Source organism: Equus caballus, chromosome 25 (assembly GCF_041296265.1).
Source record: "Equus caballus isolate H_3958 breed thoroughbred chromosome 25, TB-T2T, whole genome shotgun sequence".
NCBI classification, from domain to species: domain Eukaryota; kingdom Metazoa; phylum Chordata; class Mammalia; order Perissodactyla; family Equidae; genus Equus; species Equus caballus.
In genome coordinates this window covers 32,934,434-32,959,916 of record NC_091708.1, presented here as the reverse complement: position 1 = coordinate 32,959,916, position 25,483 = coordinate 32,934,434, and the positions used below count along the sequence as shown (strand labels likewise).

Sequence of the window (25,483 nt, the reverse complement as noted above, 5' to 3'; positions counted from 1 at the left end):
GGGCCAAAGAGGTGGTGATGGTTTTTTCAACATTTTTGAGGAAGAAATTAAAACATAAATGAGGACCATAGGTCATATTGACTGAAGAATTAGGGAACTTGTTTAGGATGACATACAAAAACCACATATGCAATCCTGCTCTCTAAGGACAATTTAAGAGATCTTTGAGGACGTTTTGGCTCCACGTGATTTGTAATTTTTTTTAACCTTATGCCTCCAATTTAGAACTTAATCCCTAGCTTTATTGTGAGAATTAAAGGAGTTGAGTAAATGTGAAAGTTCTTGGCACATAGTAGGCCCATACATGTTAACTTTCTTTTTCTTTAACATAATTCCTACTCCAGCACCAAGCTCTATCCTGAAGCAAAGATTTTGTTTTTGTAGTTATTGTTGCTGCTACTGTTTATTTTCAGATTTTATCCAAGGGCAAAATTGTTCACTTTGGCACAAGGGAGAAACTTCCAGATTCATCTTATCAAAGTATAAACATTCCAGTGACACAGAACATGGTTCCTTCGGCCCGTCTCCTGGTCTATTACATTGTCACAGGAGAGCAGACAGCAGAATTAGTGTCTGACTCGGTCTGGTTAAATATTGAAGAAAAGTGTGGCAACCAGCTCCAGGTGAGTCCCAAATTATAAGTCACACTCAAATTTTCTTCTGAATAAAGGAGACTGTAAACGCAGCTACCCTGTGAAGTTCTATCATACAGTTGACCTTTTCTTTTCTTTTTCCAATCACCTTTTAGGTTCGTCTGTCTCCAAGAGCAGGTGCATATTCTCCAGGCCAACAAGTATCCCTTAATATGGCAACTGAGTCAGATTCCTGGGTGGCTTTATCAGCAGTGGACAGTGCTATATACGGAGTCCAAATGAAGACCAAGAGGCCTATGGAAAGAGTTAAGTAGGGCATGGCCTTGGTTACTGGTGTGTGGTGTGGCTCTGCCTAGTGCTTCACAAAGTGTGGCCACCAGGGTAGGTTGTGGAGGAAGAATTAAGGGAAGACTGGGCTTGCTTTTCTAGAATCTACTCAGAAGAGTGGCTCTAGGTGGGTAAGCCGTCCTGATGTTAGTTCCCAAAGGACAGATCGATTCTTTTTTGTTTTTCCAAGTGCACAGTTAAGCATTTTAGAAACACTTGAGCATGCTAGCAATTCTATTCGTGGAGCAAAAGTGCCATCAGTTGGGAGGGTTTGGGGATATGGGACAGGGGAACTTTATATTAGCAGCACAACAGAAGACTGGACAAGCAACCTCTGAGTTTTTGTTTTGTTTGTTTTTTTACTCTCATTAAAATCTGTGGTGCAAAAGAATTTGAAAATGATTCAGTGCCCCTAAGGTCCCCTTTATCTCCCCTATGCTCTGCTACTATTTTCTAGTCTTGAATTTCTTTGAACAAGCAAGAGAGAACTGAGAAACTTAAAGTTAAAAACATTCAGAAAGGAAAAGACATTTGGGGTCAAAATTAAAACTGGAATAAGCCCCCCCAAACAAGTCCTCATCCACTCCCAATCCAGAGCCCTAAAACACAAGAGATTTTGCTCCTTTTTTTTTAGCAACTTAAACATTAATTTTTTTGTTAATTCACTCATTCATGCATTTACTCACATTCTTTTTTTGGAGGGGGGCATTATATTGATTGCAGCATGCATTCCATGTACAAAACACCATGGGCTGGGGTCTAAGAAATTCCTCGTCAAAGATCAAGACTTAGTTCTTGATGTAATTTTGAAAAGGTATGTATTTATAAATACAAAGGGACAAGCTAAAGAAATGAAGTTGGGAAATGTGGTCTTTGGTCTTATGATGAATGAGTGGCCTGTGTATTTCACAAGTTTATCATCATGTAACAGCTCGTACCTTTAGTTCTTTAGAGGAATGGCTTATACAGCTGAATAGGCTCAACGTTTTGCCTTTCTGGACAGGTCTTACAGGCGTTAGAGAAGAACGACCTGGGCTGTGGGGCAGGTGGTGGCCGCAACAATGCAGATGTATTCCACCTGGCTGGACTCACCTTCCTCACCAACGCAAACGCAGATGACACCCCAGAGAATGGTAAGACGCTCAGCACTTTTTGTTTATTTTTCAAGTTGACTATTGAAATTTACATTGATTATTTGCTCCCAGATCTCATTTTTGTCCATCCTCCGAGAAGATTCTCTACACTGATCTCAGAATGACATGGCTACGTAACTCCTCTGTATAAAATGTTTCATTGGACTTCGAGATAAAGTACAAATTCTTTAGTGAACTACTCAAAGCCTTTTGTGATCTTCTCCCCAGCTCTCTCCAGCTCTCTCCAGCTCTCTCTCATCCTGCTCTACCTTACCGTATGTTTAAGCTAAACAACCAAGCGTAGTTCTTGGGTGGCGCTATGTTACTTTACGCCTCTGGGCCTTTGCTCCTCGGGACTGCTTTCCCTTTTATTAGCCTGGAGAAGCTAATGTAAGAATCATCTACACTATGAGCCCACTTTCTTGTATAGAATTGATCATTCCCTCCTCTTTGTATAGGGAGAACATTGTAGGGACTAGATCTTAGTTTCAGGAAGCCCTTTAGCTATTTAGCTCTATACATAAGTAATACAATAGCAGTGCATTGTTGCACATCCTTAGACTTAGTTATACATCCTGTCTCAACCACAGCACTGTGAGCTCTTTAAGGGCAAGGACCACAGCTTAATCCTCTTCTTTCTATGGTTTTAAAATTGTTCATAATTAAACTTGATACTATTATTTGTAATAATATAGCACAAAGAACAAAAATAGCATACCCAACAAAAACTTTACTCGCTCTAAATGCTTAGATATTTCTTTGTGATCAGTGAATCAGAAAGGTTGCAGGATTTGAAACCAAACTCAGATTGAACAAGTCGTGCTGTTTGACACTAGATCACGAGCTCCTCCAAGATAAAAGTCATATTAAGATGTGTAGCACACAATGCCTAGTCGAAATCAGGCTCTCAATATTTCTGAATGAATGAATGACTTATGAACGTTTTAAAAACTTCAGTAATTTCATGGAATTTTATTTTTTTGAGATTTTATTATTCTTTTCCTTCTTTACCTTTTTTTTGTTTTAAACAGATGAGCCTTGTAAAGAAATTCTCAGGCCAAGAAGAATGCTGCAAAAGAGAATAGAGGAAGAAGGTATTCTAAAAGTTTCATATGATTGTAAAAAGTTGTGATCATGTTATTCAAAAGCTAGAGAAAACTAGACATTATCTAATTTCCCCTAATTCAGATAAAATAGGTGAAAAGAAACATATGTACAGATATCTAGTCACCTCCCTCAGAAAGATTAATCCAAATAAATCCAACAGTTCATTTGTCATAACTTTAATCTGAAAATTAATCTTTAGTATTTCTATCTCTAAAGTCTAAAAGATTAACTTTTATTTGTCACAAATATTTCCTCTCTACAAACTTCATCTAGCAATTAAAATCATATTCTTCCATTGTATTCTGACAAAACCCATCATTTGATTGACGTTGGGGTGTACCCGGACATCTCTCTCTTCTATTTCATATATTAAACACTTAATGGTATTTTGGATTATTCTTTGGGAAATGTCTAATAGAAATTATTTTAAAACTATTTAAATAGAAATATGATAACTGGCAATGTTACAATAGCAAGAACATTGAACTGGGAGTCTGTGACCTGAGTTCAACTAACAGTCACTCTTACAGGAATATAATTCCTTCCATTTGTATATGAGTTATTTTCATTCTAAGTTCTAACCCTGTGAAAAGAGAGACACCGATTAATTTGAGTGCCTATGATGAAGAATGATGCTACCAGTGAGGGTCCACAACCATAACATAGAAGAAGTGTCTGAAAAATTAGGATATTTAGTTTGAAGAAGGAAACACTTGTCAAGTGATGAGAGCTACCTTCAAATATTGGAAGGCTTCTCAGATGGTTGACTTATTTTACTCAAAGGGTGCTGAACGCAAGGAGACAGTTTCAAGAGTTAGTTCATTGAGCTTAGTTGCAGGAAGCCCTTTAACCGTTTAGTGTGAATTGGAATAGACGACCTCATGAAGCCACGTTCTCCCTAAAGTAGTTCCAAAGGGAGGCTGGTCAGTCAACTAGCCATGGCTATTGTGGGGAGAGGCATTATAGGGCAGTAGGAAGTGGGTATCCTTTGAGATTCCTTCTAAGCCTAAGGTGTTATGACTCTCTTCAGAATCAAAGGCACTTGTATTCTTACCATTTCAGTTGCTAAATACAAACATGCAAAGATAAAGAGATGTTGTTACGATGGAGCCTTTCGGAATGATTTGGAAACCTGTGAGCAGCGAGCAGCGCGGATTACGATAGGCCCAAGATGCGTCCAAGTCTTCAAGGATTGCTGTGCCATTGCAGAACAGCTCCGTGCTAACGAATCTCATAAACATATACAATTGGGAAGGCTGCGTAAGTTTGACATTTTCTGTCAGGATTCTGCCCAATATGAGGAATTTTGTGTAATTTTATGCTGCTGAGAAAGGCAGTTTTCATGCTCTTTGAAAATAGAAAGTAGAAAACATAGTTTGTAAATGCCTGTAAGAAAAAAGTTATTTTGGGGAATCAACAGAGATATATATAGTGTATATATATACACTATATACATATATGTATACTATATACATATATACACACACAAACATATATATATATACACACACACACACACACACATATATACATACAGAGCAGAGTGCACTAGTTTATAGTCAAGATCCAGGACAAGTTTAAAGCTGACTCATTGTTTTGTTTTGTTTTGTTTTTTAAAGATCGGCACCTGAGCTAACAACCGTTGCCAATCTTTTTTTTTCTTTTTCCCACTTTATCTCCCCAAATCCCCCTGGTACATAGTTGTATATCTCAGTTGCACATCCTTCTAGTTGTGTCATGTGGGACGCCGCCTCAACGTAGCGTGACGAGCAGTGCCATGTCCGCACCCAGGATCCGAACCGGCGAAACCCTGGGCTGCCCAGCTGAGCGTGTGGACTTAACCGCTGACTCATTGTTTAAACCTTAATGATTAGTTATCTTCTCTGAGCCTTAACCTCCTTATTTTTAAACCAAGAACCTTGGGCCAGATGATCTCCCCTACGCCTTTGAGTTCTACAGTTCTATGATTTTGTGATATTACAGCCTTTAAAAATTCTGTTTATGCCTTTACTAACCAAATACAGCAAAAGATTTCTAAATCTAGCATACGTACATAAAGTTGAAATCTTATTTCAGTTTCAACCTCAATATGTTTTCAGAATTTATAGAACTCTCATTAATGTGCTTTTAGAACTTTTAGGACTTTTTTTTTTCATTTGTGTATAGTTAAAAGAAAACCAGTGAAAGCAGAATGACAGCTCCTGTTTCACAATCTGATTGTTTTGCTTAATAGTATGTCTTAAACATCGTCCATCTGAATGGATATATTTCTGCAAACACCAATTCTTGTGGCTGTTTCCCAAAATCAGTTCATTGGATATATTTAGGTTGTTTTCAGGTTTTTGCTTTTTATGAGCAGCATTTTCATGAACAATCTAGTACTTAGATTTTTCATTGTCCAATTTTTCAGCTATCCTCATCTGCTTTAGCTTCAGCTCCATGGAACTTAGTCTCTGCAGCTCCTTCCTCTCTGGGACTCTGCCCCTCCTTCTAGATGGCTTGGCCTCGCAAAACTCCCGTCTGTGTTGCAACAGCTCTGCAAGGGTCTGCGTGCTTCCTCTCCCTGCCGCACGGCAGCCTATGCACTGCCTCCAGCCAGTAAACCTGCACGATTTCAGGGTTCAGTTGATCTGTCTCCCTTCTCTCAGGGATCACAGTCCTGGGTCACTTATGCTCTACTGTCTGAAAACCGTTTTGTATCGTGTGCCTGGTTTCCTATTTTTTTAAAGCAGAAGAGTACCTCTGGGCCTTATTAGTGCATCTTGGACAGAAGCAGAAGTTCTGTCCATTTTTATTAAAGGAAATGTCAATAAATTCTTGAGCTAGGGCAGAGAATCACATAAATCTCCCTATTTTATAATATAAACACAATTATTCTAATTACAAAAATGCAAATAACTTTATAGACTGATCAGTATCTCGTATAATCTCAGGAACGCTAAACATCTAGCAATTCAAGAAACAAATCATTCAAGATATTTTTGTGCTTTATTTGTTTTGTCAGTGTTGTTAGTGGAGAAATCGCAAGGCCTGTGTAGTTCTATTTCGAAATCACTAAGCAAAATGTTTTCTTGACCTCTCAGAGATGCTTGTTATAGATTAATAATCCATAGTTTAAAATTCAGCTCTAAGTAGAATTTGTTGTTTTTCTGTAATCAACTATATTTATTTCCCCAGATATAAAGACCTTGTTACCAGTAACTAAGCCAGAAATAAGGAGCTATTTTCCAGAAAGCTGGTTATGGGAAGTTCATCACGTCCTCAAAAGGTATTGTACCTCTTTGACATTCCTCTGAAAAAGGTGGGGAAATGCAAAAATTGTGGCCAAAAATCTGGAAACTACCCGTTTCCCAATAGTTTATTTAAGAGTTAAGACGGTAATACCACTTGGTCAAATTTTGTTTTGTTTTGCTTCTTTTATGTGCTTTGTTCTAGTAATTGGTTCCAGGGCCTGAGGAACTCCTGGGGAAGAAGGCTGCTATTCCATTTAATTTCATTCCACTTCAGTAAACCTTTACTGAGCACAACTGTGCTATATGCTGTATTAAGCAGCTGTTTTCCAACTGAAATATATGTACCATAAAACAAACATTGGTTAAGAAGAAGCAAGTTCCTTTTCTTGTTAGAGTCCTTCATGCGACACGGTTCTGTGGAATGCCTCCTCTGTACCAGGCACTGGAAACAGTGATGAGCAGTGCTGAGTCCCTGAGCGTTGCCCTCCCTCCGAGGGCTTTAAGCACTGACTCTCCAAGGAGCAGTCAAGGCACCGAGTTTAGGGCCTGGCATCAGTCTTCTAACGGGTCTCCTCGTCTCTACCCTTGTCCCTTCTAATTCTTCCTCCCCAGTGTTGGCCATTTCGTCTGACATTGCCCCTTGGCTAGCACTTCCTTTTGTAAGCCTTCCTACCACTGTCCACTATCCTACAAGTGGTTGGATGGATCACCTCTCCCGATTAACCCTGTTGCACGTAGCACACAGTATGGTAATGGCTGTTTACCTGACTGTCTTCCACATTAAGATGTAAATGCCTCCAGGACAAAGACTAAATTCAAATTACGGTTTTATATCAAGGACTTCGCATAGGGTCATCTTGTAGAGGCACTAACATACAATGATTGTGTTGAATCAATGATACTGCCTCTGAACTTTGAAAATGCTTGATTGGTACAGTTCTAACAGTGAACTGCAATTTATTTACTTAACTCTTTCTTCCACTAGACTGTAAACTGCTTGAGAGCAGGGCTGTATCTTATGAGTGCTGTATACTCAGTGTTTAGCCCTATGCCTGACACCAAGTTTGTGGACAATTGCCACTTACTGAATGAAATAAACAAATATCTAAGCTTAATCTTCATCAGAAAATTTTAGTTATGTCAACTTTTTTGTGAGCCATGTTGAGATGCATTACTTTGCTCCCCTATTTTAGAACATACTACCCAATGGACATAATTTTTTCTTTGTTTTGTATGTTTTGAATAAGCAGTGTTTCAAAGGTATCCTTCTGAATTTGAATTATCATACAAGTGAAATATCTAAAAACATAGAACAAGTAGGAGAGTTACTTAATATATTTTCCTGCTTGATTTTTCCTTAATACCTGATGTGATTTTGTCTTGTGATTTTTTTCTGTCTTCCAAAGTAGTATGAAGCAAAAGTTCTGTTAATGAATGCTCTCAGGGTGGGTTAATCAATGTTCCCCTCTATTTGAATATCAACATTTTAACTTTCAGAAACCAGCTGCAATTTGTGCTACCTGATTCTCTAACTACCTGGGAAATACAAGGTGTTGGCATTTCAAATAGTGGTAAGCAAGCTTATGTTATTTAAGGAATGATTTGATTAGCAAAATGTAGTTTTTTGTTATTGTCTATTTAGTTTATCCAGGACTTAAGTGACGTGATTTATTAAAATATTCTTTTTAATATATTACAAAAAGACTTGGATAGGCCCATGTCTGTGACCATATCAGTTTCTTTTTTTGCTCTTCTGTTAGTCATCATTTTATAAATGCTGATGTCAAGTCTCCATTTGTCTTTGCTTTTTCTTAGTGACTGGGAGCTTGAGTAGAGTTAGAAACAAATATACAACTTCTGCCCCATATGATCCTTTTTTGTGGTGATTTAATGCAGATACTTTATAAGTAACTCCTGGGGTGGTTTTGTTTGTTTGTTTGCTATTTTTCATTTTTACAAAATCTTGGTTTCCACAAACAAAATTTTTTACCCATCAAATGGAACCAATACTAAATATCTAAAAAAACCAGATTTGGTGCTTTAGTTGGTAAATGTTCTCATGCCTTCAATAGAAATATTTGTTAGACAAATGAAGTTTTCTGTTAATACCCATAATTATTTAAATAAAGATTGATGATAAGAAAGTAGACCTTAAAAGTTCTCATCGCAAGAAAAAAAATTTGTAACTATGCATGGTGATGCATGTTATCTAGACTTACTGTGGTGATCATTTTACAGCATAAACAAAACTGAATCATTATGTAGTACACCTGAAACTAGTATAATGTTATATGTTAATTATTTCTCAATAAAAAAATCAATGAGTAGAAAATTCAAGAACATGGGATGACAGTGCAGAGGAAGACATGATCTAATATTTCTTTTTCCTTGAAGCAAAGCAAATGTGAGACATTTTAGTACTAATAAAGCATTGTAGGAATTCCCTAATATGCTTCTACTTGGCTTTCACTCTGGGCTAAAGGTATATGTGTTGCTGATACTCTCAAGGCAAAAGTGTTCAAAGACGTCTTCCTGGAAATGAATATACCATATTCTGTTGTGCGAGGGGAACAGATACAATTGAAAGGAACTGTTTACAACTATAGGACATCTGGGATGCAGGTAAGTAGTATGTATGGTATGTTCAAATAAATGGAAAAAGAATTCTCCAATTTTCTGAGAATTCTATTAATGGGATTATCATATACTCAAGGAATAAAAATTCAGCTCAGTTCAACAATATAAACTGAGGACTTACAATGAATGTTGTACTAGATGTGCTGCTTAATAAGTGAAGGGATGAAGAAAGGAGGAAGGGTTAAGACAAGTATTCATACAACTCCAATTTAAAGAATAGACATCTTTAAGATAATCAGTGTGCTGGGAGGTTCAGGGAAAGGTGAGTTCACATTTAGTTCATTTATCCCCCTGGACTCCGAGTTCCTTCATCTCCTTGCCTCTAACAACCCTTTCCTTTCCTCCATTTTAGCCATTCATACTCATCCTCACTTTGTAGCTCTTGTCATCCCCTCTGAAATCTTGATTTCACACATCTCACCAACAGATCACAACCTCCTTGCTACCCTTTCCTGTCATTCACCTTGTTGCTTCATAGCTACAGCTCTACAGCATCATTGAAACCTCCAATCCGTTGACTCCACCACTTTTTAATTGTCCATTAGCCCTGTTCTATCTTTACTTCTTTCCTTGTTCAGGTTAGAATTCATAAGCCACCATTATAATCACACTGGTTAAAGTGGTTTCAACTCCCTTGATTCTCTCTCGCTCCAGGATACACTCCGTGAAAAACTTCAACCATGGTCAGACCCACCATTTGTCTGTTTGCCAGCGTGCCTCTAAAGAGAATTATACAAGAGGCTGACCGATTTCACTTGAAAATCACAATTGCAAAACTTTATATGGGAACACAATGTGGTCCAAAAATCTAACTATATTTTTTAAAAAGCTCTAATTTCATTCTTGGAGATGAGTATTTCAGTGGTCTTCAAAAATTTTCCTTACATACTCCCTAAAATTTTTTTTGGAAAAACTATAGACCCATGGACATGTTTTTAAATTGGCATCTAAAATTTTTCATCATAAGTTCAAAAAAATGCAAATCTATAACTTTGGGAATATTTATGTATTGATATTTTTAAAATAAAGTGGTTATATCAAACTTTTAAATGTATCCAGCAGAATCTAAATACCATACCAACCCATTTAAAAATTCCAAAATAAATTCCTATAGACAACAGATTATATATCATTCTTTTCTCACTGTGAACTCATATTCCATTCCACTCTCCTAATGTTATATATTTTAAGCTTGAATGTCTTCTATTGATTACCCTATCACACTTTGGTGCAAGAAAAATGTGTTCATATATTGAAATCAAAACCTTTTAACATTCTATGGTTATAAGACTCTAAGTATCAAATAACTGCTTGGAGGTTTAGGTAAAATTCTGTTAGGATTTTGATAGGCATTGTCCTGAATTTATAGGTTAATGTAAGAGAAACTGTCCTGCCAACAGCATTGAATCTTTTGCATCTCTTTGTCCTTTTGCTTTATGTGCTAGATCAGGGGTCGGCAAGCTATGGCCCAAAGGCCAAGACTAGCCTGCTGCCTCTTTTATGGCCTAGAAGCTAAGAATGGTTTTCACATTTTTAAAAGGTTGAAAAGAAGAAGAAGATTTCATGGCATGGGAAAATTATATGAAATTCAAATTTTAGTGTCCATGAAGAGAGTTTACAGCCACACCATTTGTGCGGATATTATCCACAGCAGAGTTGAGTAGCTGTGACATAGACCATATGTAGTACTTTCATTGTATTGCACCCCTGCTCAGAGCACTACAAATTGCAGAGACATGATTATTGATAACTCAACAGTGTTTGAAGTGTCACACATCTCACCGTACTGCAATATTTTAAGTAATTTTTAAATTATCAGTGCATTTTCATTAGTAATTTTGATTGACCCTTGGACTTTATTAATAAGATGTTATAGAGACTCTGGATTCTGTTATGTTCCTCTGAAGAGCTTTCTTTTGGTTTGTGTGTTTTAGCAGGGAGTTGGCTGAATTCAAACCCAAACTCTGAATTCTCACTTCAGTTCTCTTAGCCTTAGCTGGGATGCGTGTAGCTCAAGGCTCGGCCAGGTTTGAGCAAAGTTCATACACTGAACTTGGAGCTCCTGCACTGCTAGCTCTGGCGGCTGCCCCGTATTGTGTCCGCTGGTTCCTCCAGCCAGTAAGGCAGCAGGTTCTATGGTGGGGCAGGGTTGGGGTGAGGGGGGAGGTTAGCCACTCCTCAAGGCATAATGGAGTCTGCCCTCAACTTAAAGCTGTGAAAAACAGGACACTTACCCAGTGTCAGTCCTTTCTTCTGAGTGTCACCTTCTCTTCCACTCTATAGCGACTTCAGGGAGTTTTTTCTTAAAATATATTTTATCTAGAACTTATAGTTATCTGCAGAAGGGTTGTCCAATAGGAACTACTTGGCTACTGCTGAAAGCAGAACCACTGCCGGAAGTTTTTTTTTTTTTTTTTGCTTGAGGAAGATTAGCCCTGAGCCAACATTCATGCCAGTCTTCCTCTATTTTGTACGTGGGATGCCTCCACAGCATGGCTGATGAGTGGATTGGGTCTGCACCTGGGATCTGAACCCATGAAACCAGGCCATCGAAGCAGAATGCATGGAACTTTAACCACTTGGCCAGGGGGCCAGCCCCTGGGTTTTTTTGTTTTTGTTTATGTTTTATTAATATTCTACATTGCTTTTTTTTTTAAAAGACTGACACCTGAGCTAACATCTGTTGCCAATCTTCCTTTTCTCCTTCTTCTTCTTCTCCTTCTTCTTCTTCTTCTCCCCAAAGCCCCCCAGTACCTAGTTGTATACTCTAGTTGTAGGTCCTTCTGGTTGTGCTATGTGGGATGCTGCCTCAGCATGGCCTGATGAGCAGTGCCATGTCCACGCCAAGGATCTGAACTGACAAAACCTCAGGATCATGCACCAAAGCAGAGCATGCAAACTTAACCACTCAGGCGTGGGGCCGACCCCCTCTATATCACTTTCTAAAATTCCTTTCTATTCCAATTTACTCAGTTTTTATAATGAATTTATGTTGAATTTTATCACATGGCTCTTCTATATCTGTCCTTCCCCATCCTACCCCTGCTATCCTGGAGGAATCACTGGCCTTGAGGAACCCAGTAGGCCTCTCTAAGTCCTGCCCCATGCTCTCCGGTTGTTGTGATCCCAAAAAGATAGTTAAGAGGGAGAAGGAACTTTCCATTTTTCGAGAAATTCCTCAAATTAGTTGTTGAATGTTGGTACTCTTTCTTATTTATCTGCTTGATTTATTCTGGAACGTACGGATTTATTCTTTTGGGTATAGTTCTCGATTCTGTCCGCTAGACTTTGGAGAGAAGATGAAAAATATTCACCCTTTGAGTCAGAAGTCGATAGGTACTGTTATTATCCGCATTACAAAGATGAGGAAATGGAGGGTTAAACGGGTCTTGCGATTTGCTCTCGTCACATAGTAAGAGGCAGAGCCAACCTTTGAACCCAGGTCTTTCTGGAACCAAAGTCTGGTTGCAAAATAGGGTATAAGTGGAAAGTTAATAAGAGATAAGATCGGAAAAGTTTGTTGGGGGCATATTGGGCAAGGCCTTGAACGCCAAGAGATGGAGGCTTCAGTCTTTCATAAAACCGTTTGTTGAGTACCAAAGGCTGAGCTAAAAGATACAAAGATGAGTAAGACAGAGAGAGCGCCTGAGCCTGGGGCTCCTGCTGTCTAAAATACAAACACGTAAAGAGAAGGTGTAACAAACGCAGTCCTGGCAATATGAACAAAAAACTTCAATAGTTTTGCACCTGATTTAGTAGGTAAGCATCTGAGGAAGCTAAGACGTTTCTGAGCCAGGGCTGAGCTTTCCAGACATCCCTTCACTTTGCAAAGCAATACAGCAGCTTGGGTGTGTGTGTAGAAAAGTCTGAAATGAGCTTTCTCGTCTGCCTTAGAATCTGAGGGGTTATTGTAACGCTCTAAAAGTATCAAGGGAGAGTTTGTGTCCAGATGAACACGGTCAGGGCATGCTTTCCTTATCATAAAGTGTTTTGATATAATTCACTGGTGATCTTTCAGTTCTGTGTTAAAATGCCTCCCGTGGAGGGAATCTGTACGTCGGAAAGCCTAGGCGTTGGCCCTGGGGGGAGCAGACCCTCCAGGTGTGCGCCCCAGAGAATAGAGGGCTCCTCCAGTCACTTGGTGACCTTCAGCATGCTTCCTCTGGAAATCGGCCTCCACAAAATCAACTTTTCACTGGAGACTTCACTTGGAAAAGAGATCTTGGTAAAAACATTACGAGTGGTGGTAAGAAAAACATGCTTTTTCTGATTGTTTTAAAAAACCTTTTTTAATTCTGAAAAAACGTTATCAGCAACTTATGCTTAAGTGATTTAGAAAGAGAGAGAAAACAGTAATATAAAAGTAACAAAATGTTAACATTTGTGGGAGTCGGGGCAGAGGTTATCTCAGTTTTTTTGTACAATTACTATAGCTTTTCTTTAAATATGAAATCATGTTTAAGAAAATTTAAATAAAACCATGATACTTCCTTATTGCAGAAAATATGGAATACTGAAAAACCACAGAGAAGAAAATAAAAATCACCAATAACTCCCACACTCAGAGATACCAAATTTTAACAATTTCGTGTATAGCCTTCCAGGTTTTCTTCCCCAAACACATTCAGAAAGTGTGTCTTGAAATCTACGTTCCAAACATTAAGTTAGAAACTGGAGGTACAGCAGTACTAAGACACGGCCCATGTATTTATAGTTTAGAATTTACAGTCTAGAATATTTTCCATTTTATAAATGAGTAAACAGGCCAAAAAAGGAAGAAAGCTATCATTTGTTAAGTACTATTTATCCACACAGTCTGTTGAGTCTTCACATGTTATCTCATTAAGGTGAGATCCTTGCCAAGAGTCACATGGCTAGTTAATGACAGAACTGGGTCTTCCTAGGTCTTCATTCTCAAGTTCTGTTTTCAGCCACGAAATGCACTTCAGTAAACATGTATTAACTTATTTTGGGCAAGGTATGTTCTATGCATCCTTGCACCGTGGTTCTATGTACAGCCCCTGGAACCAGGCTGCCTGGGTTCGAATCCTGGCTCCACTACTTTCTAGCAATGTGACGCTGGATAGTTTCTTTTTTTGTTGTTTTAATTATTTTATTGAGATTGTAATGGTTTATAACATTGTGAAATTTCAGGTGTACATTATTATTTATCAGTTTCTGTATAGACTGCTTTGTGCTCATGACCAATAGTCTAATTTTTATCCGTCACTGTATATATGTGCTCCTTTACCTCTTTCACCCACACACCAACCCTCTTTCCTTCTGGTAACCACAAATCTGTTCTCTTTGTCCGTGTGTTTGTTTATGTTTCACATACCAATGAAATCATACAGTTTTTGTCTTTCTCTGTCTGGCTTATTTCACTTAACATTGTATCCTCAAGGTCCATCCACATTGTTGCAAATGGGACAATTTTGTCTTTTTTCTGGCTGAGTAGCATTCCATTGTATACACATACCACATCTTCTTTATCTATTCATCAGCTGATAGGCACTTGGGTTGCTTCTGCATCTTGGCTATTGTGAATAATGCTGCAATGAACATAGGGGTGCATAAGTCTCTTTGAATTGTTGATTTGAAGTTCTTTGGATAGATACTTAGAAGTGGGATGGCTGGGTCATATGGTATTCTATTTTTAATTTTTTGACAAATCTCCATACTGTTTTCCATAGTGGCTGCACCAGTTCGCATGCCCACCAGCAGTGTATGAGGGCTCCCTTTTCTCTATTTCTTCCTGATTTGGTTTTGGGAGGTTGTATGGGTCTAAGAATTTATCTATTTCTTCTTGGTTATCCAATTTGTTGGCATATAGTTTTTTGTGGTGTACTCTTATAATCCTTTGTATTTCTGTGGTATCCATTGTCATTTCTCCTCTTACATTTCTAATTTTATTTGAGACTTCTCTCTTTTTTTGTTAGTGAGTCTAGCTAAGGGTTTGTCAATTTTGTTTATCTTCTCAAAGAACCAGCTCTTAGTTTCATTCATCCTTTCTACTGTTTCTTTAGTTTCTATTTCATTTACTTCTGCTCTAATTTTTATTATTTCCCTCCTTCTGCTGACGTTGGACTTTGTTCTCCTTTTTCTAATTCTGTTAGGTGTACTTTAAGATTACTTATTTGAGATTTTTCTTGTTTGTTGAGCTGGGCCTGTATTGCTATGAATTTCCCTCTTAGAACCATGTTTGATGCATCCCATAAGAGTTGGTATGGGGTATTTTCATTTTCATTTGTCTCCAGATATTTTTTGATTTCTTCATTGATCCAATGGTTGTTCAGTAGCATGTCATTTAATCTCCAAATATTTGTGACTCTCCTAGCTTTTTTCTTGTACTTGATTTCTAGTTTCATTGCATTATGGTCAGAAAAGATGCTTGATGTTATTTCAATCTTCTTAAATTTATTGAGGCTTGCCTTGTTTCCCAACATATGGTCTATCTTTGAGAATGTTTTTGAGAAGAATGTGTATTATGCTGTTTCTGGATGGAATGTTCTATATATAACTATTAAGTCCATCTGGTCTCATTTTTCATTTAATTCCACTATTTCTTTGTTGACCTTCTGTCTGGCCAATCTATCCATTGATGTAAGTGGGGTGTTGAGGTCCCCTACTATTATTGTGTTGCTGTTAATTTCTCCCTTTAGGTCTGTTAATAGTTGCTTTATGTACTTTGGTGCTCCTGTGTTAGGAGTATATATATTCATAAGTGTTTTTTCCTCTTGGTGGAGTGTCCCTTTTATCATTATATACTGCCCCTCTTTGTCTCTCATTGCCTTTTTTTTAATCTTGAAGTCTGTTTTGTCTGATATAAGTATGGCAATGCCTGCTTTCTTTTGTTTGCCATTTGCTTGGAGTATCATCTTCCATCCCTTCACTGGGAGCCTGTGTTTGTCTTTAGAGCTGAGATGTGTTTCCTGGGGACAGCATATTGTTGCATCTTGTTTTTTAATCCATCCAGCCATTCTGTGTCTTTTGGTTGGAGGATTCAACCCATTTTGTTTAGTGGTTATGATGAGGTTTGTATAAAAGATCTTGTAAATCAGATAGTCCATTTTCTGATAACGTCTTATCTCCATTAGCCTAAGCAGGTTCCATCCTTTTCCTTTTCCCTGTCTAAGTTATTGTTGTCGCAAATTCTTCAGTTTTGTGATGTGAGTTTGTGATCAAAATGAAGTGTTTATAGTTATTTTTGATGCTTCCCTTGCTTTTATCTTTAATGTTATAATTAAGTGTTTGCTAAAGTGTTCTGATGGAGAGCTGCAATCTTCTGATTTTTGTCTATTTATCTCCTTGTTCAAGGCTTTGCAAACCTTTTCCTGTTTGTTTCAAGTATAAAGGCATTCTTGATCATTTCTTGTAGGGGGGCTCTTGTGGAGATGAACTCTCAGCTTTTTTTTTCTGGGAAGGTTTTTATTTCTCCATCATATCTGAAGGATGGTTTTGCTGGATAGAGTATTCTTGGCTGAAAGTTTTTTGTCTTTCAGTATTTTGAATATATCATTCCACTCCCTCTTAGCCTGTAAGGTTTCTGCTAAGAAGTCTGCTGAAAGCCTGATAGGGGTTCCTTTGTAGATTATTCTCTTCTGCTTTGCTGCCCTTAATATTTCTTCTTTGTCACTGACTTTTGCCAGTTTTCCTAATATATGCCTTGGAGAAGGTCTTTTTGCATTGATGTGATTAGGAGTTCTATTGGCTTCATTTACTTGTAATTCCAGTTCTTCCCACAGGTTTGGGATGTTCTCAGCTACTGTTTCTTTGAACAAGTTCTCTGCTCCTCTCTTCCTCTCTTCTCCCTCTGGAATACCCATAATTCTTATGTTGCATTTCCTAATTGAGTCAGATATTTCTCAGAGAATTTCTTCTTCTTTTTGTTTAAGTCTTAGTTCTCTTTCCTCCTCCATCTGAATCATTTCTGTATTTCTGTCCTTTAAATTACTGATTCTGTCCTCCATAGTGTCAGCTCTGTTTTTTAAGGATTCTAGATTGTTTTTTATCTCAGTCATTTTGTTCTTCATCTCCAGCATTTCTGTTTGTTTTCTTTTTTAAAGTTTCAATCTCTTTTGTGATGAATTCTTTCCGCTCATTAATTTTATTCCTGAGTTCATTGGACTGTCTTTCTGAGTTTTCTTGTAACTCATTGAGTTTCTTTATGATAACTATTTTGAATTCTCTGTCATTTGGATTGTAAATTTCTGTGACTTCAGGATTGGTTTCTGAAGACTTGTCATTTTCCTTCTGATCTGGAGTATTAATGTATTTCTTCATGGTGTTTGATGAAGTGGACCTTTGCTGGCATATAGTGGTAGTATCTGGTCGCAGATTCCACCTACCACCGCTGGGTGGGGCAGGAGCTGTTTTCTGAACCCACCATGTCCTCTGGAAGTTGTGCCCATCCACTGGAAGTCATGCCAATAGGGCTCATCTGCCCTCTGGCCTCTGCTGTTTGATAGGTCACACACACAGGCACAGGTGCTCTGGTGCAGATCTGCTGTCCTGGCTGACCAGCCAAGCTGGTAACCCAGTGAGAGGGGAAGGGAGGGGTGCTCTCTCTCTCACATGTGAGCCTTCTTTGCACTCACTGGTGGCCCATCTGGGCTGCTGGGCTTGGTGGGGGTGCCCATGTGGTGGCTGAGCTGCCTCAGTGTGGAGCATTCCCATGGGCTGGGATGCACTCCAAAAGCAAAAGCATTCATGCACAGGCCTGCCTGTTGCCCTGCCTCCTCTTAGAGTTGCACACTGGCTACTATGTGCAGAACTGTAACCTAGATCGCTGCCACTGGGGAGGGGGAGGAGATCTGTTCACTTCCTTCCTCTGTTTCCTGGGGAGCCAGTACCCCCACTTTCAGATGTATGGTTCTGTGGATCTCTCAGACGTCTTATTGTGCTGTGTGGGTATCCTGTTGGCTAGTGAATGTCTTTTTGGTTGTGTCTTGGGGGAAGAGAATAAGGGAACAGCCCACTCCACCATGATGCTGATGTCACTCCCTGGATAAGTTTCTTGATCTCTCTGTGTGTCAGTTTCCTCATCTATCAAATAGGAGTAATAATAGCACCTACTTTGAGTATTTTTTAGGTTAAATGAGCTAATATATACAAAGCATTTAGACCAATTACCTGGCTTATAATAAATTCTATCTAAGTATATTCTCTGATTCTTATGCAAATAGTCAGAAAATCTTATTCCTGCGTTTATGTATATAAGTATTTGTACATACTTTGCCTTCTCCCAAAAAAAGGGGGGTCAAGAAAAGTTGATCCAAGAAATTCAGGTCATATAAATTTAATTATGTTCTTAATTGAATGTTTTCTGCCTTTATTTTAGCCAGAAGGTGTTAAAAGGGAAAGTTATGCTGGTGTTACTCTTGATCCAAGTGGTATTTACGGTAGGCAAACTGATTTTGTATTTTGTATGTCATCTTTTGCCTAAGAAATTAAAGTGTATATATAACCTAACATTTTCAAAATGTTAATTTTCTAGAATCAGAAATATACATTTCTTAGCTCATTGCGACTCTTGATAGTATGTATCGTACTATAATCCGGATGGGTTTAGAACAAAGAAAAATAATCCCGTTAGTTTAAATGCAAAGCATTGAAATAGTCTAACTGCATGACTTCTCTTATATATTAGTAATTTTCTACCTTTCACAATAATAATTTATAATATTTTCTTATAGAACCATCAGTCCAAAGAATACCTCAGAAAAAGTCATTTACATACTTATTGAATATGTATTATTTGAAAACACAATAATGATGGTTAATTATAACAAACCCACTCCTCATTGTTCCTGCTTCCCCACTTTTCCTTCAATTGAGATATTTTGAATCTTCTCAGAGTTAGAGTTTGCAAACATTTGAGCACTTGAGTCCTAAATACATGTGCACTTATGAAATTTAGAATGTACTCAGTTAACAATTCTTTTCAGCAAAAATAACAGACTGCCATAGTTCTTAAAAAATGGTTAAAATTTACCTTATTGTTGCATTGAATCATTTTTTTTCTCTCAATGATACAGCAATAGGAAAAAAAAATTACGTACAAATCAAGACCACTATACTCAGAGTACCACTTCCTCTGGGATAGCAAAGAATTAAGACATTAGCATTACCTTATTACTTATATTATTTTTACTCTCACAAAAACCCTTTGAGGAAAATATTATTACCTCTATTTAACTGATGAGCAAGTGAAGGCCTAGAAAGATTACGTATCTTACTCAGTGTCACATATAGAGTAAGTTCTTTCTGATCTCCATGCTCTTTCAGCCACACTGCAAACCTCTTAAATGTCTTCTGAGTTTTATTTTAATATTATATCCTCAGTCTTTATCAAAGATTAATGAAGAAAGAAGTTACCTGAGGAAGGTTCCTGTCTCTTCTGCAAGCCATGTGGCTTGTCCATTAAATTGCAAAATGTCACTATTTTTTTAGCATCTGTCATGTGCCAGACACTATGCTAAGTGCTGGGATGACAGCATTCAATAACAGATGGTTCCTGCCCTCGGAGAGCTTTCTTAGCAGGACGATGGAAAGTGGAGTCTAGCTGTGGTGACTTCCGTGGGCTCTGCAGTAAAACTTCTCGAGTCCAGATCACAGCTCCGTCTGTACTCACTCTGTGACCTTGAGCAATTTGCTTTCAAAGCCTCAGTTTCCTCATCTATAAAATAAAAATAATAATAGACCTAGCATCCAGGGTTGTTGTGAGGATTGGATGTAACAATGTATCTAAAGAGCTTAGCAGAATGCTTGGTATTCTATCAGTAAAACGATAAGTAGTATCATTTTTATGAAATAAACCAATGATTACAGTAGAAAAATACTCTGATACAGGTATGCTAAAACTCTGTTATTGTGCCTAGAGAAAAAGTGTCTAAGTCAGACTGAGAGGAGAAGGTGGAAAGAATTTCAGGGCTTGCTTCCCAATGGAGCTGATCTTCACATTTCCTTGACTAAGGAATTATATGTTAGTTATTTTTAGATTTCATTTCCGAGAACAATTTTCTCTCTTTGGACAAAACAGTATGCTCTCTTTGACTGGTGAATAAGATTTATATAACCTATTTATTTCCTATCTTGTAATGTCCAGGAAGCTTACAGTCAAATTTAATGCTTTATTTAAAGAGATCATATAAGCCTAGGGTTTGCTTGTTTTTAAAAAATCCTCCACTATTTTTAACTTCCTTTTTAAATTTTAATATTGTTGCTATAAAAGAGTCTTATATTTAAGAAAAATTCCTTAGAAGTGGGTATATTATAAATAGCTTGCAAATAGTCTCCTCAAGAACTCTGTAAATCTACTAATTTTTTTTTTAATTTCAGGTGTTGTTAGCAGACGAAAGGAGTTCCCATACAGAGTACCATTAGATTTGGTCCCCAAAACAAAAGTCAAAAGGACTGTGAGTATAAAAGGTAGATTAACAAATGCCATTTTTACTTCTTATTTCACTTTGTGCTTCAAACAAAAATCGAATATCCTCATGATTGTACTATTTCTCTTCTTCTCTGCTCAGTAGCACGTACAAATGTGCCTGTGGGAGTACCCTAATCCTACGCCTACCTTCAAATCCCCAACCACTCTCCCATCTATCTTCTTCCACTAGCCTGATTTAAATGGAAATTCATTCTCCCCGGATAGAGGGTGGGGGCTGTCATTGACCCAAAGAATTCTCTAAAATGGAGGTGCAACTGCGTGGCCAGTCCTGCTCCAGAAAACGCTTTATGACTTGCAAATGGCCCCAAGAGAGCAGCCCTGCTCTGCTAAAGGACCAGTCCCAGAAGGGTTCTCTCCCCTCCAGTATATTTTCCAAAGTGGTGTCTTTGGTTGGTTTTCCCTGGTCTTCAGCCTTTACAATTCAATGACATATCATCAAAATAATAGAATGTCCTGACTACATTGTATCTCAGACAAAACTTTGGAATCACGTAATGTTAGTACTAGAAAGGACCTTTTTAATCACATGCAACCCTGTCATTGGATATATGAGACAGTGGTTTGCCCAGGATCACACAGTGAGTTGTGGACGGAGCCCTCACAGCACTCAGGGGCATTCACAGCTCAGCCTCTTTGCTCTGGTTTGTGGAAGCCATTGATTAATAGGGTTTACAATATCTGAATCTGTCAATTGAATGACAACCAATTTGCCACGTCCTCTATGCGGCAACCTGCCCACTTTATTACACCATCTTACCATCATATTACAGTGGTATTTTTAAGCCTACTTTTGGGATTTCTTTTAAATCCATCTTTCTAACCAGATCTTTTTTTACCTCTCTTCTGTTCTGAGAAGTAATTCAACCGCCTAGGTAAGGAGGAAAGAATAAGGATGATTACTCTTATCTCTATTTAAAATATACTGTTACTCGGAGGTTGATAGAAGTTGATTGTGTCTACTTTGACTTTCGTTTCTTTGTTTGTTTCAGGCCTGCTTATAGGGAATGTCATGTCTGCAGTTCTGAGTCAGGAAGGCATTGATATCCTTACCCACCTCCCCAAGGGGAATGCCGAGGCGGAACTGATGAGCATTGTCCCAATCTTCTATGTTTTTCACTACCTGGAAGCAGGAAATAATTGGAACATTTTTTCTCCTGACTCATCAACTAAAAAACAGTACCTAAAGAAAAAATTAAAAGAAGGTAAAAAAAACCTCCATTTCACATATGGTACATAAAAATCTTGTGATTTTTAAACTAATAGTTTAAACTATTTAAGTTGTTATGAATTATACAAAAACTTAATTGTAAGAGCACATCAGGAAAAAAAAATCAGGAGGTAGACCCTACTATATAAATAAATATTATTGGCTGTAGCATTTTGGCTTAACTTACCGAAATGCCTGGATGAGAGACAAGACACCTGCATTCCAAACTCTACAGAGCACTTCCTTCCTGCTTGAATGAGCTCAGAATGTTCTGCTTGATAATTCCCAATTCAAGCGATTCATATACTTCCTTTGAGAAGTTCAGTGTTGGCCACAGAGCATATGCTTGCCTCACAGCACCAAAGGAAGTTTACCATTCCCAGGGACTAATAAAGCGCTCTTCGAGTAGAAATGGAGGTCACTGAAGCACTGTGTTCTTTTTCTTGTGCCTCTTAGGGATGGTGAGCATCATGTCCTACAGAAATGCTGACTATTCCTACAGCATGTGGAAGGGTGGAAGTGCTAGCACGTGGTGAGTAGAAGGTTTTGACTTGCATTTTCGTATCGGAGTTGATTAGTTAATTGAAGAATAACAACCTTAATGGAAACTCCATTCGTCCAGTTGTTCAGCCTAAAGCCTAGTCATCCTTCACTGCTCTCTTTCTCTTACAAGCCACATTTGATCCAGCAAATACTTTTGGCTGCACCTTCAAAATATATCCTGAACCCTATTACTTCTCGCCAATCCTAACACACCATCCTGGTCCAAGCCTCTCTCACCTGGATTATTGCACTAGCCTCCTCTGGTCTTTCACCTTCAGCCCTTTTCCCTCTTCAGTCTATACTCAACACAGCAGCTGGAGTGAACCTGTTAAAACATAAGTTAGGTCACACAACTCAAAACCATTCAGAAGCTTCCCATCTTACCCAGGGTAAAAACCAATCTTCTTACTGCAACCTACAAGGCCCTACATGATCTGGCCCTGCCTCAAGTCTCTGACCACACCCCCTAACACTCTCTTTCATTGCACTCAAGCCCCACTGGCCTCCTTGTTGTTCCTCAAACATGCCAGCCATGTTTCCACCTCAGGGCCTTTGCACTAACTGCTCCCTCCCCAGGTATCGGCATGGCTGGCTCCCGTCCATCCCTCAGGTCTTTACCAAAAGTCACCTTCTCAGGGAGGCCTCTGCTAATCATTCCGTCTACAACTGCATCCCATTAACCCATCCCAACACTTCATATCCTTCTCCCCAACTTTCCTTTTCTCTTTAGAATTTATCACTAGCATTCTTACTTCTCTCACTTATTGTCTGTCTTGACACTAGAATGTAAGCTCCACGTGGGCAGTTCTGAGTACATCTAGTGCCTGGTATGTACCTGGCACATAGTAGGTGTTCAATAAGTACTTATTTGGTGAAGCATAATAACCTCCAGAATTCTGATGATTTGAGGGAAAAACAACCTGAATTAATTAAAAGTGCATATGGCAGTCTATTTGCAAAAAATACTATCATGCTTTGAAAAAACATTTAATAAAAACACAGCGTGCCAGGTGCTTTGTAGCTTCTACTATATGAAACACTTTTAAGGAGTTTATGATCTAGAATAATTGACTTTTAGATTATGCCCTTTAACTGTTGAGAGTCCTCAGGATTTCATCCTTGACCCTCTTATTTTCTATAATCTCTCCTTGTGCAATTTCCTCTTTGCCCATGACTCCCATAACTTCTAGGCAAATGATTCCCTAATGGATGTCTCAAGGCCTAACTTCTATCCTAAATTCCAGAGCCACATTTCTAGGAGTCCGAGAGCCAAATGCCCTTCAAACACAATCCATGCCACATTGATTCTTCTGTTTCTCTGTGCCCTTAATCAGTGCATAGCAATGCTCTGTACTTTGTCCCCGTTGACCCAGTTTGCCTCCTCCCTTTCCTTTTGGCTCTGTATCCGATCAGTCATCAAGTGTCACAGATTGTACCTTAGAAGTGGATCTAACCATGTGTGGGTGGCACTTTTTAAAAGACACATAAACCCCTGGGCGCACCAACCAGAGGATAACAACCAGGATGTGGCGGGTGGAGGTTGATGCAGACTGGAAACCACCATAAGAGGGTCTGGGGACTGAGCGCCCAGAGAACAGGAATCCCCTTGAGAAGGTGTGATAGCCTCTCCGTAAACACCCACAGCCTCTCGAGAGTTCTGGGCAAGACCTAGTGGATGCTGTTCAGCCAAAAACATAGAAATTTGGGTACTGTCCCAGACCCAACTACATAAGTTCCTTGAAAGAAATATATACATAGAAGAAAATGGCCAGCATCTAAATACTTTCGAATTTTTTTTAATACAAGGAAGATACAAAAAGTACAAAGAATAAACTATTCATTTTAAAGATTTTATTTTTCCTTCTTCTCCCCAAAACCCCCCAGTACATAGTGGTATATTTTAGCTGTGGGTCCCTCTAGTTGTGGCATGTGGGATGCCGCCTCAGCGTGGCCTGACGAGCGGTGCCATGTCTGCGCCCAGGATTCAAACGAGTGAAACCCTGGGCCGCCGATTCGGAGCGTGCGAACTTAACCACTCGGCCACGGGTCTGGCCCAAAATATTCTCTTTAAAAAGAATAATGAAAACAAAATGTTAAAGTCAGGGAGGGAGTCACCTGGTCTGAGTCTGAAAGGCATCTGACGAGCTCAAGCGTGGGTGAGCCTTAGGCAGCTGAGTGAGTGAATGGAGGTGTAAGAGGCATTGGGGGGTGATAAATTAGACCCTTTCTGATATTCTTTGAGAGATGTTAGTCAAGAGTGACATTGCTTTTTGCCTCAGTAATCAGGACAGTGAAAGCTTCCTCATGAGGCGGTGACTTCTGTGTCAACAGCATGGCTCACGGGGAAGCAAGATAAACTTTCCCGTGGATGTTGGGGAAGGGAATTCAGACCTCAGACAGGAATTTAGACGAGATAACTTGTACAAATTTTACGATCTAGACTTTTATGATTTTACTCTTCCACGTCTCAAGTTCATGGGTCAGCACCTTCAACCGAAACTATTTGTTTCACTGCTATTGTCTTTAATTTTAGAGAGCAATTTTTTTTATCATCAGGCATCAATTTTCAGTTTGTGTGTGGGCTAACAATGTTGCTGCTCACATTTGTTAACTGAAGATTTTTGGAGATCTTCCTAAAATCTTTACTTCCCTTATAAAATGGTGACAACTTACTTTGGAATTGTATGTTTTAAAATGTTATTTTCTTTCAAAGAATAAACACTGCATGAACTAAAACACACTGTAAATGGAAAGCCAAAAGGGAATCAATGTCTAAATATTTATTGATTTGATTTTGTCTTAAAGGTTAACAGCTTTTGCTTTAAGAATACTTGGACAAGTAAATAAATATGCAGATCAGGACCAAAATTCAATTTGTAATTCTTTGTTGTGGCTGGTTGAGAATTGTCAACTAGAAAATGGATCTTTCAAGGAAAATTCCCAGTATCACCCAGTAAAATTACAGGTATGGAAACGAAACGTGCAGATTAGCAGTCGTTTTATTTACAAGTTTGAGCTTTGCTCTCATCCCATTTTAGAGGGATGAAAAAGAGAGGAAAAAATATGTGGGTCTCATAATGGTCTTCTTTTGCACCAATAGCAGATCAGGACTCTTACAAGAAATGAGGGCAACTGACATCATCTCGGTGCTAGGTGAAGAGTAAAATACTGTAACAATTTTTTTCTTAGGATGCCCACCCATCCATCCATCCACCTATCCATCCATCTATCTGCATTCATTCAACAACCAT

The 25,483-nt window shown here is 38.5% G+C and overlaps 1 protein-coding gene across 1 annotated transcript in view; it reads left to right on the top strand.

Annotated features, from left to right (window-relative positions):
* C5 (complement C5) overlaps window positions 1-25,483 on the top strand; it is an 83,815-nt gene that overhangs the window by 30,892 nt on the left and 27,440 nt on the right. The window contains exons 13-26 of the mRNA XM_023628784.2: window positions 414-623; window positions 749-898; window positions 1,924-2,053; window positions 3,085-3,147; window positions 4,223-4,420; window positions 6,338-6,428; window positions 7,891-7,964; window positions 8,876-9,015; window positions 13,049-13,276; window positions 18,371-18,431; window positions 20,371-20,460; window positions 21,472-21,684; window positions 22,146-22,221; window positions 25,038-25,197. Coding sequence (XP_023484552.1) covers window positions 414-623; window positions 749-898; window positions 1,924-2,053; window positions 3,085-3,147; window positions 4,223-4,420; window positions 6,338-6,428; window positions 7,891-7,964; window positions 8,876-9,015; window positions 13,049-13,276; window positions 18,371-18,431; window positions 20,371-20,460; window positions 21,472-21,684; window positions 22,146-22,221; window positions 25,038-25,197 — 1,884 coding nt within the window. The remainder of the gene's footprint in view (window positions 1-413; window positions 624-748; window positions 899-1,923; window positions 2,054-3,084; window positions 3,148-4,222; window positions 4,421-6,337; window positions 6,429-7,890; window positions 7,965-8,875; window positions 9,016-13,048; window positions 13,277-18,370; window positions 18,432-20,370; window positions 20,461-21,471; window positions 21,685-22,145; window positions 22,222-25,037; window positions 25,198-25,483) is intronic.